This window comes from Pristiophorus japonicus, chromosome 12 (genome assembly GCF_044704955.1).
Source record: "Pristiophorus japonicus isolate sPriJap1 chromosome 12, sPriJap1.hap1, whole genome shotgun sequence".
In the NCBI taxonomy this organism is placed as follows: Eukaryota; Metazoa; Chordata; class Chondrichthyes; family Pristiophoridae; genus Pristiophorus; species Pristiophorus japonicus.
The window spans coordinates 19,822,137-19,839,485 of NC_091988.1; the positions used below are offsets into that span (position 1 = coordinate 19,822,137).

Genomic DNA, 17,349 nt, shown 5'->3' on the forward strand with positions numbered 1-17,349 from the left:
GAGGTAGAGTAAAAGAGAGGTACGCGGAGTCAGAGGAAATGTATTAGCATGGATAGAGAATTGGCTGGTGAACAGAAAGCAGAGAGTCGGGATTAATGGGTTCTTTTCGGGTTGGAAATCGGTGGTTAGTGGTGTGCCACAGGGATCGGTGCTGGGACCACAACTGTTTACAATATACATAGATGACCTGGAAGAGAGGACAGAGTGTAGTGTAACAAAATTTGCAGATGACACTAAGATTAGTGGGAAAGCGGGTTGTGTAGAGGACACAGAGAGGCTGCAAAGAGATTTAGTTAGGTTCAGCGAATGGGCTAAGGTTTGGCAGATGGAATACAATGTCGGAAAGTGTGAGGTCATCCACCTTGGGAAAAAAACCAGTAAAAGAGAATATTATTTGAATGGGGAGAAATTACAACATGCTGCGATGCAGAGGGACCTGGGGGTCCTTGTGCATGAATCCCAAAAAGTTAGTTTGCAGGTGCAGCAGGTAATCAGGAAGGCGAATGGAATGTTGGCCTTCATTGCGAGAGGGATGGAGTACAAAAGCAAGGAGGTCCTGCTGCAACTGTACAGGGTATTGGTGAGGCCGCACCTGGAGTACTGCGTGCAGTTTTGGTCACCTTACTTAAGGAAGGATATACTGGCTTTGAAGGGGGTACAGAGACGATTCACTCGGCTGATTCCGGAGATGAATATTACCTTATGATGATATATTACCTTATGATGATAGATTGAGTAGACTGGGTCTTTACTCATTGGAGTTCAGAAGGATGAGGGGTGATCTTATAGAAACATTTTAAATCATGAAAGGGATAGACAAGATAAAGGCGGAGAGGTTATTTCCACTGGTCGGGGAGACTAGAACTAGGGGGCACAGCCTCAAAATACGGGGGAGCCAATTTAAAACCGAGTTGAGAAGGAATTTCTTCTCCCAGAGGGTTGTGAATCTGTGGAATTCTCACAGATAGATAGATTTTTAACCAATAAGGGAATTAAGGGTTACGGGGAGAGGGCGGGTAAGTGGAGCTGAGTCCACGGCCAGATCAGCCATGGTCTTATTGAATGGCAGAGCAGGCTCGAGGGGCTAGATGGCCTACTCCTGTTTCTTATGTTCTTATGTTCTTATATTCTTATATTATCTTATATTCTTATGTTCTTATATTCTTATGTTCTTATATTCTTATGTTCTTATATTCTTATGTTCTTATGTTCTTATGTTCTTGCGTCTGCGCACATTCAGAGGCCGAACTCTGCAAATGTTACACTCTTGTTCAAAAAAGGGTGTAAAGATAAACCCAGCAACTATAGGCCAATCATTTTAACCTCAGTAGTGGGGAAGCTTTTAGAAACAAGACTCAGGGACAAAATTAAGTCACTTGGACAAGCGTGGCTATGTTAAGGAAAGCCAGCATGGATTTGTTAAAGGCAAATCGTGTTTAACCAACTTGATAGAGTTTTTTGATGAGGTAGCAGAGAGGGTTGATATCATCATCATAGGCAGTCCCTGGGAATCGAGGAAGACTTGCTTCCATTCCTGAAGTGAGTTCTTTGGTGGCAGAAGTCCAATAAGGACGATGCCGTTGACGTGGTGTACATGGATTTCCAAAAGGTGTTGGACAAAGTGCCACATAATAGGCTTTCCAGCAAAGTTGAAGCCTCGAGAATAAAAGGGACAGTGGCAGCATGGATACTAAAGAAGTTAAGGATAGCATTAGATTGAAAGAAGCAGCTTATAATGCTGCGAAGAATAGTAATAAGCCCGAGGATTGGGAGCGTTTCAGAAACCAGCAAAAAAATTGATAAAAAGGGAAAAAATAGACTATGTGAGAAAACTAGCAAGAAATATAAAAAACAGATTGTAAGAACTTCCACAAGTATGTAAAAAGGGAGAGAGTAGCAAAAGTAAACATTGGTCCCTTAGAGACTTATTATGGGGAATAAGGTAATGGTAGAAACGTTAAATAAATATTTTCTATCTGTCTTCACTGTCGAAGACACAAAAAGCATACCTAAAATGGTGGGGAACCAAGGGTCTAATGAGGCTGAGGAACTTAATGTAATTGGTATAAGTAGAGAAAAAGTATTAGAGAAACTAATGGGATTAAAAGCCGACAAATCCCTTGGACCTAACGGCCTACATCCTAGGGTTCTAAAAGAGGGGGCTGCAGATAGTGGATGCATTGGTTTTGATCTTTCAAAATTCCATAACTTCTAGGACAGTCCCAGCGGATTGGAAGGTAGCAAATGTAACACCGCTATTTAAGAAAGGAGAGAGAGAGAAAACAGGGAACTACAGGCCAGTTAGCATGACATCAGTTGTTGGGAAAATGCTGGAATCCATTGTTAAGGAAGTGGTATAAGGCACTTAGAAAAAGTCAACATGGTTTTATGAAAGGAAAATCGTGTCTGACAAATTTATTAGAGTTTTCTGAGGATGTAACTAGCAGGGTAAAGGGGAATCAGTGGATGTAGTATATTTGGATTTCCAAAAGGCATTCGATAAGGTGCCAAATAAAAGGTTATTACACAAGATAAGGGCTCATGGAATTGGAGGTAATGTATTAGCATGGATAGAGGATTGGTTAATGGACAGAAAGCAGAGACGAGGGATAAACGGGTCTTTTTCAGGTTGGCAGGCTGTAAACTGGTGGGGTGCCACAAGGATCAGTGCTGGGGCCTCAGCTATTTACAATCTATATTAATGACCTAGATGAAGGGACCGATTGTAATGTATCCAAGTTTGCTGATGATACAAAGCTATGAGGAGAACACAAAGTGTCTGAAAAGGGATATAGATAGAATAAGTGAGTGGGCAGTAAGGTGGCAGATGGAGTATAATGTAGGGAAATGCGAGGTTATTCACTTTGGTAGGAGGAATAGAAAAACAGAATGGGCCCGAGTTTGGTCAATGTCTGCATATAACTATGTAATTCGCCACAGGCCAGGCACAGAGAACTGCGCTGATGTTCTCAGTTGGCTACTATTGCCCACCACCAGGGTGGAAATGGCACAGTCTGCAGACTTGCTCTTGGTGATGGATGCATTTGAAAATGAAAAGTCACCCGTTACGGCCCGCCAGATCAGGACCTGGACCAGCCAGGATCCTTTACTGCCCCTTGTAAAAAAAACTGTGTCCCCCATGGGAGCTGGTCCAGTGTCCCAGCGGAGATGCATGAAAAGATAAAGCCGTTCCAGCGGCGCAAAGACGAAATGTCCATACAGACGGACTGTCTTTTGTGGGGTAATTGCATGGTTTTGTAGGGGAACATTCATACGCAACCTACACAGTACCCACCGAGGTACAGTAATGATGAAAGCTATAGTCAAATCCCACATGTGGTGGCCCGGCATCGACTCAGATTTGGAGTCTTGCGTGCGCCAATGCAACACTTGCTCTCAATGAGCAATGCACCCAGGGAGGCACCGCTAAGTTTGTGGTCATGGCCCTCCAAACCGTGGTCTAGGATCCACGTTGACTTCGCTGGCCCATTTCTATGCAAAATATTTTTGGTTGTTGTGGATGTTTATTCAAAATGGATTGAGTGTGTAATAATGTCTGTAAGCACATCCACTGCCACCTACGAGCTATGTTGGCCATGCATGTCCTGCCTGATGTCCTTGTCAGCGACAATGGGCCGTGCTTCATCAGCGCTGAATTCAAGGAATTTATGATCCGCAATGGGATCAAGCACGTCACATCTGCTCCATTCAAGCCCACATCTAACAGCCAGGCAGAACCGGCAGTCCAAACCATCAAGCAAAGCTTGAAATGCGTGTCGGAAGGCTCCCTGCAGACCCGCCTGTCCCGCGTGCTGCTCAGCTAAGGCATAAGACCCACTCGCTCACTGGGGCTCCCCCTGCCGAACTGCTCATGAATAGGGCACTCAAAACAAGGCTCTCTCTTGTCCACCCTGATCTCCATGATCACGTCGAGGGCAGGTGGCATCAACAAAGCATGTACCATGGTCGCACAAATTTGTCACGCGATATTGAAGTCCGTGACCCTGTATTTGTACTCAACTGTGGACATGGTCCCCAAATGGCTTGCTGGCACTGTTGTAGCCAAAGGGAGTAGGGTGTTTGAGGTCAAACTTGCAAATGGACTAACTTGCAAAAAGCATTTGGACCAAACCAAACTGCGATTCACAGACAGCCACGAGCAACCTGAAGAGGATACCACCAACTTCGACCCTCCAATATACACACACACAAGTAGCAACCGACATCACGGCTGACCACGAAGCTGAAAACATCAACCCCAGCAGCCCAGCAAGGCCAGCTGTGCAGCAGCCCAGCGAAGGCCCAACCAACTCACCTGCACCTGTGTTTGTACCGAGACAATCGACTAGGGAGCAGAAAGCCCCAGATCGTCTCACCCTGGAAATAAGTGTACTATTGACTTTTGGGGGGGGGGGGGGGGGGGAGTGATGTTATGTATGCAACACCTTGTAACCAGCATCCTACCGCTACCAGAGGGTGCACCTGTTGGAGTCCCAAGGGATCCCAGCATCCCTTGGGAGCACTGCATATAAGCAGGCCTCCTATGCTGTGCCGGCACTCTGGAGTCAGAATAAAGAGACTAAGGTCACACTTACTCAAGTCTACAGTATTCAGTCACATTGCTTTATTTGAGACATAACAGGTCGACTTACCGCCGGCTGCCGCCGAGTTTTCTCAGCAGTCTTTATATTTTCTGCGCGCTCTCCCCTCCGAGCGAGTTTAGTCAGGTCCTCACGCCAGCGGGGAGAGAAGACCACTGGGCGCCATTCGCTGGCATGCGCCGGTGTGCAACGCCAACTAAAGTCCTCCCGCCCATTGCGTCCCCAGATTGGTCCGGGCAGTCCTCCGCTGCTGCAGCAGCAGAAGAGACCACTGCATGGAGGCGGGTCTTACCTGAACGCTAAGTATGAAGACCTGCAAGAAAAGGTTAATGCACTTGTTTTCTTTATTTGTTTTGCAGGGTTGTTGGTCGATGAGGTCACCTGAAGGATTTCTGGTAGTTTTTTTAAAAAATTGCTTTGCAAATTTTAATTTTAGCCGTTTCCGCCTCTCTGGGCCCGACTCTATCCTCGGCATTACTTTACCGAGGATTGCATTTGTCGCCCAAGGCCCATTTTTTCCGCCGGGCGGTTTTTCCCACATTTTTTCACCAAACTTCCGCCCAAAGTAACTGTCAGGATTTTAGTGAGCCTTTCGAAGGTACTTGGGCAGAACTTAGGCTTCACCAAACTCGGGCCCAATATATTTTAATTGGTGAGAAACTTTTAAATGTTGGTATTCAGAGAGATTTGGTTGTCCTTGTGCAAGAAACACAGAAAGCTAGCATGCAGGTACAGCAAGCAATAAGGAAGGCAAATGGCATGTTGTCCTTTATTTCAAGGGGGTTGGAGTCTAAGAGTAAGGAAGTCTTGCGACAATTGTATAGGGCCTTGGTGAGACCACATCTGGAGTACTGTGCACTGTTCTGGTCTCCTTATCTAAGGAAGGATATACTTGCCTTGGAGGTGGTACAACGGAGGTTCACTAGATTGATTCCTGGGATGAGAGGGCTGTCCTATGAGGAGAGATTGAGTTGGTTGGGCCTATACTCTGTGGAGTTTAGAAGAATGAGAGGTGATCTCATTGAAACATACAAGATTCTGAAGGGGATTGACAGGATAGATGCTGAGAGGTTGTTTACCCTGACTGGAGTGTCTAGAACTAGGGGGCACAGTCTCAGGATAAGGGGTAGGCCATTTAAGACAGAAATGAGGACGAATTTCTTCACTCAGAGAGTTGTGAATCTTTGGCATTCTCTGCCCCAGAGAGCTGTGGATCCTAAGTCTCTGAAAATATTCAAGGCTGAGATAGATAGATTTTTGGAGTCTAGCAAATCAAGGCATATGGAGATCTGGCGGGAAAGTGGAGTTGAGGTCGATGATCAGCCAAGATCTTATTGGATGGCGGAGCAGGCTCGAGGGGCCATATGGTCTACTCCAGCTCCTATTTCTTAAGTTCTTATACAAAATTGGCTAAGTGACAGGAAACAGAGAGTCGTGGTGAACAGTTGTTTTTCGGACTGGAGGAAGCTATACAGTGGTGTTCCCCTGGGGTCAGTTCTAGGACCACTGCTTTTCTTGATATATATTAATGATTTGGATGTGGGTGTACAGGGCACAATTTCAAAATTCGCAGTTGACACAAAACTTGGAAGTACAGTGAACTGTGAGGAGGGGAGTGATAGACTTCAAGAGGACATTATCAGGCTGATGGAATGGGCAGACATATGGCAGATAAAATTTAACACAGAAAAGTGCAAAGTGATACATTTTGGTAGAAAAAATGAGGAGGTGAAATATAAACTAATGGGTACAATCCTAAAGGGGGTGCATGAACAGAGAGACCTGGGGGTATATGTGCACAGGGTTACGGACCTAGGGTTGGAACGTGGGATTAGGCTGGATAGCCTCTTGTTGGCCGGCACGGACACGATGGGCCAAAATGGCCTCCTTCCGTGCTGTAACCTTCTATGATTCTATCATTCTATGAAGCAGTTAAAAAAGCTTACAGGATCCTGGGCTTCATGAACAGAGGTATAAGAGTACAAAAGTGTGGAAATTATGAAGAACACTGGTTCGGCCTCAACTGGAATACCATGTCCAATTCTGGGCACCACACTTTAGGAAGGATGTGAAGGCCTTAGAGAGGGTGAAGAAAAGATTTCCGAGAACGATTCCAGGGATGAGGGACTTCAGTTACGTGAATAGACTGGAGAAGCTGGGGTTGTTCTCCTTAGAGCAGAGAAGATTGAGAGGAGATTTGATAGAGGTGTTCAAAACCATCACCATCATCATAGGCAGTTCCTCAGAATCGAGGAAGAGTTGCTTCCACTCCCAAAGTGAGTTCTTTGATGGATGAACAGTCCGATACGAGAGCCACAGACCCTGTTACAGGTGGGACAGACATTCGTCGGGGGTGGGGGTCGGTGGGGCTGGTTTGCCGCGCGCTCCTTCTGCTGCCTGCGCTTGACCTCTTCATGCTCTTTGCGTTGAGACTCGAAGAGCTCAACACCCTCCCAGATGGACTTTCTCCACCTCGGGTGGCCTGCGGCCAGTGTCTCCCAGGTGTCAGTGGTGATGTCGCACTTTACCAGGGAGGCTTTGAGGGTGTCCTTATAACGTTTCCGCTGTCCTCCTTTGGCTCGTTTACCACGAAGGAGCTCCGCATAAAGCATTTGCTTAGGGAGTCTCGTATCTGGCATGCGAACTATGTGACCTGCCCAGCGAAGCTGATCAAGTGTGGTCAGTGCTTCAATACTGGGGATGTTCGCCTGGTCGAGGACACTGATGTTGGTGCGCCTGTCCTCCCAGGAGATTTGCAGGATCTTGCGGAGATATCGTTGGTGATATATCTCCAGCGACTTGAGGTGCCTTCTATACATCGTCCATGTCTCAGATCCATACAGGAGGGCAGGTATTACTGCAGCCCTGTAGACCATGAGTTTGGTGGTAGATTTGAGGGCCTGTTCTTCAAAACACACTTTTCCTCAGATGCCGAAGGCTGCACTGGCACACTGGAGGCGTTGCTGAATCTCCGCATCAATGTCTGCCCTTGTTGACAAGAGGCTCCCGAGATATGGGAAATGGTCCACGTTGTCCAGGGCTGCGCCGTGGATCTTGATGATTGGAGGGCAGTGCTGTGCGGCGGCGACAGGCTGGTGAAGGACCTTTGTCTTACGGATGTTAAGCGTAAGGCCCATGCTTTCATATGCCTCTGTGAATACATTTACTATATCCTGGCGTTCAGCCTCTGAATGTGCACAGACGCAGGCGTCGTCCACATACTGCAGCTCAACGACAGAGGTTGGGATGATCTTGGACCTGGCCTGAAGGTGGCGTAGGTTAGACAGCTTCCCACTGGTTCTGTAGTTCAAAACCATGAGGGGTCTGGACAGAGGAGATAGAGAGAAACTGTTCCCATTGGCAGAAGGGTCAAGAACCAGAGGACACAGTTTTAAGGTGATTGGAAGAACCATCAAAGGTGACATGAGGAAAAACTTTTTAACGCAGCGAGTGGATAGGATCTGGAATGCACGGCCCTGACAGAGTGGTAGAGGCAGACTCAATCACGGCTGAAAGAAAACAATTTGCCGGGCTACAGGGTAAGGGCAGAGGAATGGGACTAGCTGAGGTGCTCTTGCAGAGGGCCGGCACGGACTGAACGGGCCGAATGGCCTTCTTCTGTGCTGTAACCATTCTATGATTCAATGAAGTCAAATCTGCATTTCCTTTCCCTATCCCCCAGCTTGGCTCCGTGTTATAGGCAGCAACACTTTTGTATGCATTTGTGCTTCATTGCTGAAGCTTATTGATTTACACTACAAAAAAATGCTAACCTACCTTCAGGAACTCCCACAGGGGAAATTGGATCAGAGCAAAGGGAATCTGAAAGTAAAATACAAATAGATCAGGGAGTTCAGAAGCATCTTGCTGTTGCATCATTTCAAAAATAGAGTCATAAGGTATGGCTATTTAAACTTTTCAGGACACATATTTAGAGAGGAAATATACAGTATTGCTCACACCAGCCGATCTCCTGTGACAATGCACACGTAGAGTGAAGATCAAGTGTAGGCGTGAGGTTAAACAGAGTTAGAGGACAGGGCACAGCTCAACAAGGGTGAACACACATAATTCAGAGCTCATTTTGGCATCAATAATTCCACACTTATTTTGACATAATACTTTGATTTGATATTATTTAGAGCATTGATGTTTCTTTGCAGTACAGGCTTAGGAGCTGGGACATGCAAAACTGAGGTTCTACAATGCCACCACTGGCAGGCGTGTGTCATTACAGTACAAGTTTACATGGGCAGTTTCCATTGTAAATGTGGACATAGGAATAGAGGCGCACGCAGGTATAAGATTTTTAATGTGTGCGTGTGTGTGTGTGCAGATCCACACACACTGAACAATGATGTTTTGTGCAGTGGATTCACTTTCACCAGAAACTCTAATCCGCTGTATTGGAACGGTACAACTGTTAGAGTGGGGAGATTTTCCATCTAGACTGAATCCAAAGCCAATGCTTGAGGTGAAGCGAGAGTCAATGTATTTACCCACTGAGACAGCTTTTCTTCATGTTCACCATAATGTGTTATTTCACATGTAAATGATCACTTTATAAAATACACTAAAAATGTATTCTCTGCTAATCCACTGCTCAAAGAAAAACTCTTGTTACAGTACATATTGCATAATAACTTATAACTTAACGTTGAATGTCACATTAAGCATCTTTTCACCACCTATGACACTATGTTCAGCAGAGAAAACACTTTAAAAAAAAAATACTGAATGTTACAATAGCAAATAGCTGGCAGTGCAGTTCAAGCTTTAATTCAATCTCAGGGGCCAGCTACCATTCATAAACCACGTCAGCGTTTATGTCATTGCAATCCCTCGATTGAATTACTCGTAACTTACTGCCAACTATTATCCGATACCTCTATCAGTCATGCACAATATTGATTCTGTGGGCAGTGAAACTACCAATCATGACCTGAAAATAAACAGCTTTATCTGTTCACTACTATGATTACTATAGTTAATGCAGTAACAACGAGGCAACACTGATCTTCCAAACTACAGACATACAACTAAATCATAAGAGGTTTTGTTACTCCCCTCTCCAGAATACAACAAGGGAGGTCAAAGCTTTTTGGGGCAGGTTTCCCTTAAGCTAGTTAAAATTGTTCTCAACTCTGCTATCATGATTAATAAATGAGAGGATTCCACTGCGACATTCAAGCAAAACTCTGCTTGACAGACACCTGCCACAGCACGTTTATTATCAACGCAGACAGGAAATGGTAGCGAGAAAAAAAATCAATGTCACTGCTGTACACGGAGCTGACAAAATGAAATCTCAGAGGATGTTTGTCATCTTTGACAGAAAGCATTCTCTCCAGAGACATCCTGAAGCTCCACAGGAAAGGTCAGCCTTGGTCTCCTTTGCTAAATGCTTGCAATTCAAGTGTGCTTAGAATATGCTGTTTTACTGTTGGACTCATCATAGATAGATTGGATTTTTTTTTATCCACTTCGGAGTTAAACAAAAGTGCATTGCTGAAAGCAAGCGGCAGGTGACCTTGAAAGAGCTTTGATTGCCAGTGGTAAATAGGTCATTTCTGTTTAGTTAAGAAACCTGTCAACACCAATTTTCTGGTACGTTCTTGGGCTTAGTTCTAAATTGGTACAAAAAAATGTTGTTTAGCTGGCAGCTTGATTCGAATCGATTTCCTGCCTTGCAGCTTGCGACTTGTGAGAACAAGCAAAGACAAATGGGATATATTGCTCATTATTACCTAAACCTTAAAGAAGTTGCACAGAAAATGGAAGATCCAAAGGACACCTTGGACTTTAGCACAGAATGTAAAATCTGAGGCTGTAAGAGGTAAAACTTTGAACACTAATACAAAATCAAAATAGTGCAGAGGCTGGAAAACCTGAAATAAAGAAAGAACATTCTTGAAAGACTCAGCAGGCCAGGCAGCATCCGTGGCGAGAGAAACAGAATTAATGTCCCGGATTATGCAGTGATGGCAAACTGTCAGCATTTGCCGTCATTATCCCTCTGAAATTGACCGCAACTTCAGGATTTAGCGCATGCACATCTAAATGTGGGACTCGTGATGTTGCAGTCAGTCATTCACTGCTCCTATACACCCCGCCCCCCCACCAACCCCATAGCGGTCAATCAGTGTAATCAGCGAAATCAGTGCAACCTACGAATACTTTCCGTGCTAATATCGCTGCAATTCGAGGCAGCGATGAGAACCATGGCAAAAGACAGCTACAAAACAGATAGAGAGAGCGCAGCGGTGAGTGCTGGAAGAGGTAACAGCATATAGGGCTAGAATTTCCCTAACCTGTTTTTCTGCCGCCCTCACTCAAGCTGCGCTGCTTTTGTCCGTCTCCAAGCGTGCCGAGAAAAGACCGTGGTATTTTAGCCACTTCCCAGCCTCTCCTCCGTCGTAATGCAGCATGGCCTAATGGAATGGGGGCGGAGCCAGGTTCTGCCGTTGAAAACAGTGCCGGGACGTCTGCACATGCGCGCTAGAGTCTGTGCGCATGTGCAGTAGCACCTGGCAGGCCGTTTCTGCAAACGCGCACTGCAGGCTGTGTGGGAGGGGCCCGAAGCACGCCGTCTCGAGCCCTGGCCGAATGGGCTCCCTCATCGGCGGCCAGAGTGTGCTCTGCAGGCTGTGTCATCTGATTGTTTTCTTCCCTTCATGTCAAAAGATGATTTGATTCTTTTCAGCCTTGGATTAGGGGATTTACAGATTAGAAACACTTTAAGAAAATCAAGATGGAACTTTGGGCTGGGAGGGTCTCGTGGTGATGGTTCTTGAATCCACCAGTGGCGACGCCTCTGACCTGATTGTAAAATCCTGAAGAGGGTTTGTAACTCTCGACCAGATGAACCAGGGATTTCATGCGGGTCTTTAATGCCATGCCGGACATCAGTCTAGACGTGCTTCGCAAGAGGGTACTTCCACCTCCCCCCCTCCTCCCTCCTCTACCACCACCCCCCCAACCCCTCTCTTCTCTCTCCTCTCTCCCCCCCCCAGCCCTGGCTGAATGGGCTCCCTCATCGGCGGTCCGCTGCGTTCCCCAAGGTATTTATTATTTACTGATTGGTTTGGTGTTTTAGGGGCAGGGTTCCTTCTATTTTATTTGTTAATTAATTGCTCATTACTTTTTGTGCTTTGTTTGGTGCTTGGTGGTGCTTTAAATGTTGTTACTTGCGCCGATTCCTTAACTGTAAGTAAGGTCTTTCTGTGCGGACAAAAGTGGACACATACACTGCCCTAAGTTAGTTCAGTCCAACTTTTTTCCGGCCAAATTGGCATAAATAGTGTAAGTGGCTGGGAACGCCCCCTTTTGGAAAAAAAAACTGAGCTAACAAAAAACCTAACTAACTCACTTACACTGGCGCAAATTAAATGGCCATATTTGCAACCAAAAAGATACACCAGAAAAATCAAGTTACACCAAAAAAACGGTGCAACTCATGGGGAAATTTGGGCCATAGAGTGGGAAGAAGTAGTCCTTGGGAGCACAGAAAGAGCGGGAAGAGGCTGTGGTATTGGAATGCAGGAAGAGATAGCAATGAAAGCAGCGTTGAGGCAGCACTTTGGAGGGCAAGAAGAAGCAGTGATGTAGAGAGTGAGAGGCGGCAGCAGCAGGTGAGTGGGACCACCCAGAGTCAGGATGAATGAGAAGAGGCAGAGCTGGGAACAGCAGGAAGAGATGGGGCAAGGGAGATCAAGTAGAAGTAACAAGAACTAAAACTATTTCAGCTGTTTTGCACTACACATGTATGACAGAGCAATTGCTGAAAACCAAACTTTAAACTTCCTTTTCTTAAAATGGCGTCATAATGTGGACAACTAGACTGTCCAATGCAAACCATATGGGCAGTGACACTGGACTGCTGATAGATCTAATGTAAAATGTTTACTCTGTAGTTTCATCAAGAGGAGAATCCAATTTTCCACCTGAAATTGTGTAAGACCTCATCATCGGCAGAAATTCGAAGGATTCATAAGAACATAAAAAATAGGAACCTGCTCCACCACTTAATATGATCATGGCTGATCCGATCATGGACTCAGGTCCACTTCCCTGCCCGCTCCCCATAACCCCTTATCGTTTAAGAAGCTGTCTATCTCGGTCTTAAATTTATTCAATGTCCCAGCTTCCACAGCTCTCGGAGGTAGCGAATTCCACAGATTTACAACCCTCTGAGAGAAGAAATTCCTCCTCATCTCAGTTTTAAATGGGCGGCCCCTTATTCTAAGATCATGCCCCCTAGTTCTAGTCTCCCCCATCAGTGGAAACATCCTCTCTGCATCCACCTTGTCAAGCCCCCTCATAATCTTATACGTTTCGATAAGGTCACCTCTCATTCTTCTGAACTCCAATGAGTAGAGGCCCAACCTACTCAACCTTTCCTCATAGGTCAACCCCTCATCTCCAGAATCAACCTAATGAACCTTCTCTGAACTGCCTCCAAAGCAAGTATATCCTTTACTTAGTGATTACCCCGAGCTGAAAGAAAGACTTGCTATTCTACAACGCCCTTCACAGCCACTGGTCCTTTTGTACTGACACACAAACAACTGGCCCGGCTGTTTAATCTAAGCTGCACAAAAGCTGAAAAGATCTGCTACATATTTTATGAAAAAAGATATACCATTTATTCAGTAAATACCTCGATCAGAATATTTAATTCTATTAGATATTAAGTTTCTTGGAATAATCCTTTGCGGTTACAGTAAACCCAGTTTTATTTTGAAGAAAGAACCGCCTTAGAGCTCATCCAGAGAACATGGATCAAATGCACTGAATTATTTTATGTTTTTATCCAAAAGCCACCATTTAACTGACTACTTTCATTGCTGACACTGAATAGAAAGGCAGCACATTCAGAGCCAGATCAAACATCTGCATTTGGGTTTGCTAATGTGAGTTTAATGTTGCCTGTGTGATTTCAAACAGTATGGCTTAAAAGTAGATTGACTGCTTGTGCATACAACTTTCATTCTTCAAGCTGGAAGCAGCTGTGCAAAGAAATACGGTCACATGGTTCCGCTTATCTGATGCCTTTAATTACGGGAACAAATTAGCTCCCTCCAGACACCTTTTTCTTTTTCTCATCGTGTAATTTCTCAATGGGAAAAGTAGAATTCTTTTATAGATCACAGATCGCTGGCATGACTGATCTTGAGCTGGTCACTCGGAGGTGCACAAGGTTATACTGAGTCAATCATCATGTAATTCCCTTCCACGGAAGGTCTGGTTTAGATTGAATATTCAAGGTGTGGGAAATATTGACACAAATCCCTATCTTTGCACAGCATATTAGAGTACAGTTGTTACAGTGCTAAAACTGAAAACTTTGCAATCGCACACAGAAAATTAGTGTACACTTAAAGTATTTCTGTCAAATTCCAGCATCTGCAATTTCAATCGCGCTGCTAACTTTCTTATTTTAATATAAACCCACTTGAATGACTGCTCTTTCTTCCCAACATGCTTAAGATGAGAAAATGTAAAGTATGTTGTATGAAACAAGTTAATTTTGAAACATTTCAATCCAAATGCACATAATGGTAGGATTGCCTGAAGTGCCTACAGTCCTGTATAACAATGATCAATAGGTCAGTGAGCCCTGAATAGATAAACATGTACAACAGTGAGAATACTCAAAACCAGCTCATGGAAAATGAGCTAAATAGGGGAGAGCTTTCTCTTTCTTGAATAACTGGGCAGTGTCAATTACATTGTTAACACCTGTTACATGTAGGGCTGGTTGAACTTTTGGGAGGCAGGAAACAGTTGTTGCACACTTGACAATTTTTTTTACAATAGTTCCAACCCAGTATTCTTGTCCACTAAGCATTTTATCGCATGTATCCTGTAACTGAATCTCGGGAAAAACACACATTCTCCCGACTGATCAAATCCTGTTTCTGAAGTTCAGAAAGTATATTATTTGTGGTCTTTTGGACAACATACTAATGAAGTACCAACTGAAGTTTGGAGGCCGCATGGTCAAGGTATTCTACGTGACAGACATTTTGCAAATCATATTCTTTCACATTTGAAAATAAACTTCCCCCAAACTCCAACTGTTCAGCAAACAATTTCAATGAATACAGGTTGAACCTCCCTTATCCGGAACCTTCGGGACCTGGCCTGTTCCGAATGAGGGATATTTCCGGATACGGGGAGGTCACATGTTTTCAGTGTGTGTATGTGCGCCGATTGGCTGGAACGACTGTCAGACAGTCTCAGCTCACATTGGAGGCCAAACTATTCTAGAGGAGGTGCTGCTCCTATCCCAGGCCGAAAGTCCCCCCCCCACCCCCGCCTCTGGTGCTGCTCCTATCCCAGGCCGAAAGTCCCCCCCCCCACCCCCGCCTCTGGTGCTGCTTCTATCCCAGGCCGAAAGTCCCCCCCCACTCCCTCCCCCGGTGCTGCTCCTATCCCAGGCCGAAAGTCCCCCCCCCCACCCCCGCCTCTGGTGCTGCTCCTATCCCAGGCCGAAAGTCCCCCCCCCCCCCCGCCCCGCCTCTGGTGCTGCTTCTATCCCGGGCACACCAGGTGCCGGTGCCGTTCCTATCCCGGGCTTCTTTTGAAGCCGAGCGCCAAGCTCCTGTGTCCGGCCGAGGGAGCGATGCTGCCAGCCGGCGCTCGGACCCTGTGTGCCTCAAGCCCGGTGAGCAGAGGTTCGGTGGTGGGGTGGAACCTCAAGTCACAATTTCCATTTACAACTTGAATAAATTTAGTTTCTCTTTTCCCTCCTACAAGAAGAAACATGCATCATGCAGTTGTGTATGAGAGTAATGTCGTCTTCCCTCCCTCCAAAACCGAACTCATCTCCACTAAAACAATGGCGTCGTCTCTGTGCCGATCTTTTAAAGTTACCGTAAGGTTTTTCAGAACGATGCACTGCGGCGTTTGAAAAAAAATCATAGTTGGCGAAACTCGCTTAAATGGCCAAAAATGGCGTAGCCGATAAGTTCCGCCGCCAGTGATAGCAAAAAATCGGGAACTAAAACAATCGGCCGTAAGTAGTTTACGATGGTGCAGAAACTTTGGCGAAACTTGCAGATTTTAGTTTGCTCAAAATAAAACAGTGGATGCCAAAAAAAAAAAACGCAAAACGGTGGCGAAAATTGAGCCCATAATACTCTGGATTGTGAAACCACAAAATGTCCTGTTGGTCCTTAAAAGCTGCTCATTGTTTAAAAAGCTAAATATGCTTTATGTGTGCTGATAAATCTATAGGAAAAATTTACAACAACCATCATCCCCAGAACAGATCTTAAAGAGGGATCTAATTCGAGGTCAAACTTCAATATTTATACCCTAACTAGGCCAAGAGCACAAATACGTTGAACACACACAGGCAATGTGATGTATCGGCCAGTACTTTTAAACTATAAACACTCAAACCTAAAACATGCAATCTTAATCTCAAATAGATTAAAATATTTTGCCAAAGCATTACCCTTCATTCAATTATTTTCATTTTAAAATCATCATCAATATTTAGTCATTCTGTATTCACAAACTTATAAAACGTGGGAAGCGATGTTCCTCAGAGTTCGCTATTGGAACCACTGCTGTTCACCATTTACAAAAACGATTTGGACCCAGAATCGGAAGTACAATTTCAAAATTTGCAGACGACACCGAATTGGTGGTGGGGGGGGGTATAGTAAATACTGAGAAGGACAGCGACAAATTACAAAAAACATGATTAAACTTGCAGAATGGGCATGTAATTAGAAAATGTATTTCAATACAGGTAACTGTGAGGTGGCGCATTTTGGTAGAAAAGAATAAGAGAGCCACATACTCCTTGGACAATAAGAGTCCAAATGGAGTTGAGGAGCAGAGAGACCCGGGGTTACAGGTACACAATTCATTAAAAGTAGCGACGTTGGTTAATAAGGCCATAAAAAAGGCAAACAAAATACTGGGGTTCATTTCTAGAGGGAAAGAATTGAAAAGCAGAGAAGTTAAGTTAAACTTTATATAGAACCTTACTTAGACCACACTTGGGGCCTGAACTTGGTCGATGTGTAAGGTCCGCCTATTTCTCGGCAGTATGCCGCCGGTGCGTCGTTTCAAACCACCGGCATACCGCCGAGATCGAAGAGGACAAAATTGGTCAAAAAATGTTTGGCGTTATGTCGGCGGTACACCAGTGGTCTGCAGCAGGCGGTATGTAACCTAGTAGGCGATCCAGATCGACTTTCTCTTCGATGGACAGTGCGACACTGAACCACGCATGCGCATTTTTTTTCCCTGTTTTTTTTTACAGAAGCGTTTTACCCGCGATTTTGGGGATCAGGGGTCACCCGCGCATGCGCTGTGAATTGAAGAGGAGGGAGTGAGAATGAGAAGGAGCAGCAAGCTAGTCGATGGGCAGTTACTTTAAAAACACATTGCAGAGTTAAAAAATATTCCTAACAACTAATAATTCTACAGTTTGAAGAATAAGAGGAGATATTTTACAAAGCAAAATTCATAACAGAAATATTATGGACATTTTTTTTAAAATCGAAGCACAGGAACATCGAAAAGGAGGGGAAGTTGAGGACGCCCACCTTCGACGAGACGGAGTTACCTGCCCTTCTCAAGCATATAATAGAGATACTCCGAGCTAACGAAGGGTGGTCGTGGAAAGCCCCTCCCAAAGGAGTACAACAGGATATGGGACGAGATCGGGGTGGCTGTCTCCTCCAAAAGTAGCATGGTACGCACCGGGGAAAGGTGCCATAAGAGC

At 45.1% G+C, this 17,349-nt stretch overlaps 1 protein-coding gene across 1 annotated transcript in view; it reads right to left on the reverse strand.

The window, feature by feature from the left end:
• slc25a26 (solute carrier family 25 member 26) overlaps positions 1-17,349 on the reverse strand; it is a 320,181-nt gene that overhangs the window by 60,912 nt on the left and 241,920 nt on the right. The window contains exon 6 of the mRNA XM_070895207.1: positions 8,379-8,423. Coding sequence (XP_070751308.1) covers positions 8,379-8,423 — 45 coding nt within the window. The remainder of the gene's footprint in view (positions 1-8,378; positions 8,424-17,349) is intronic.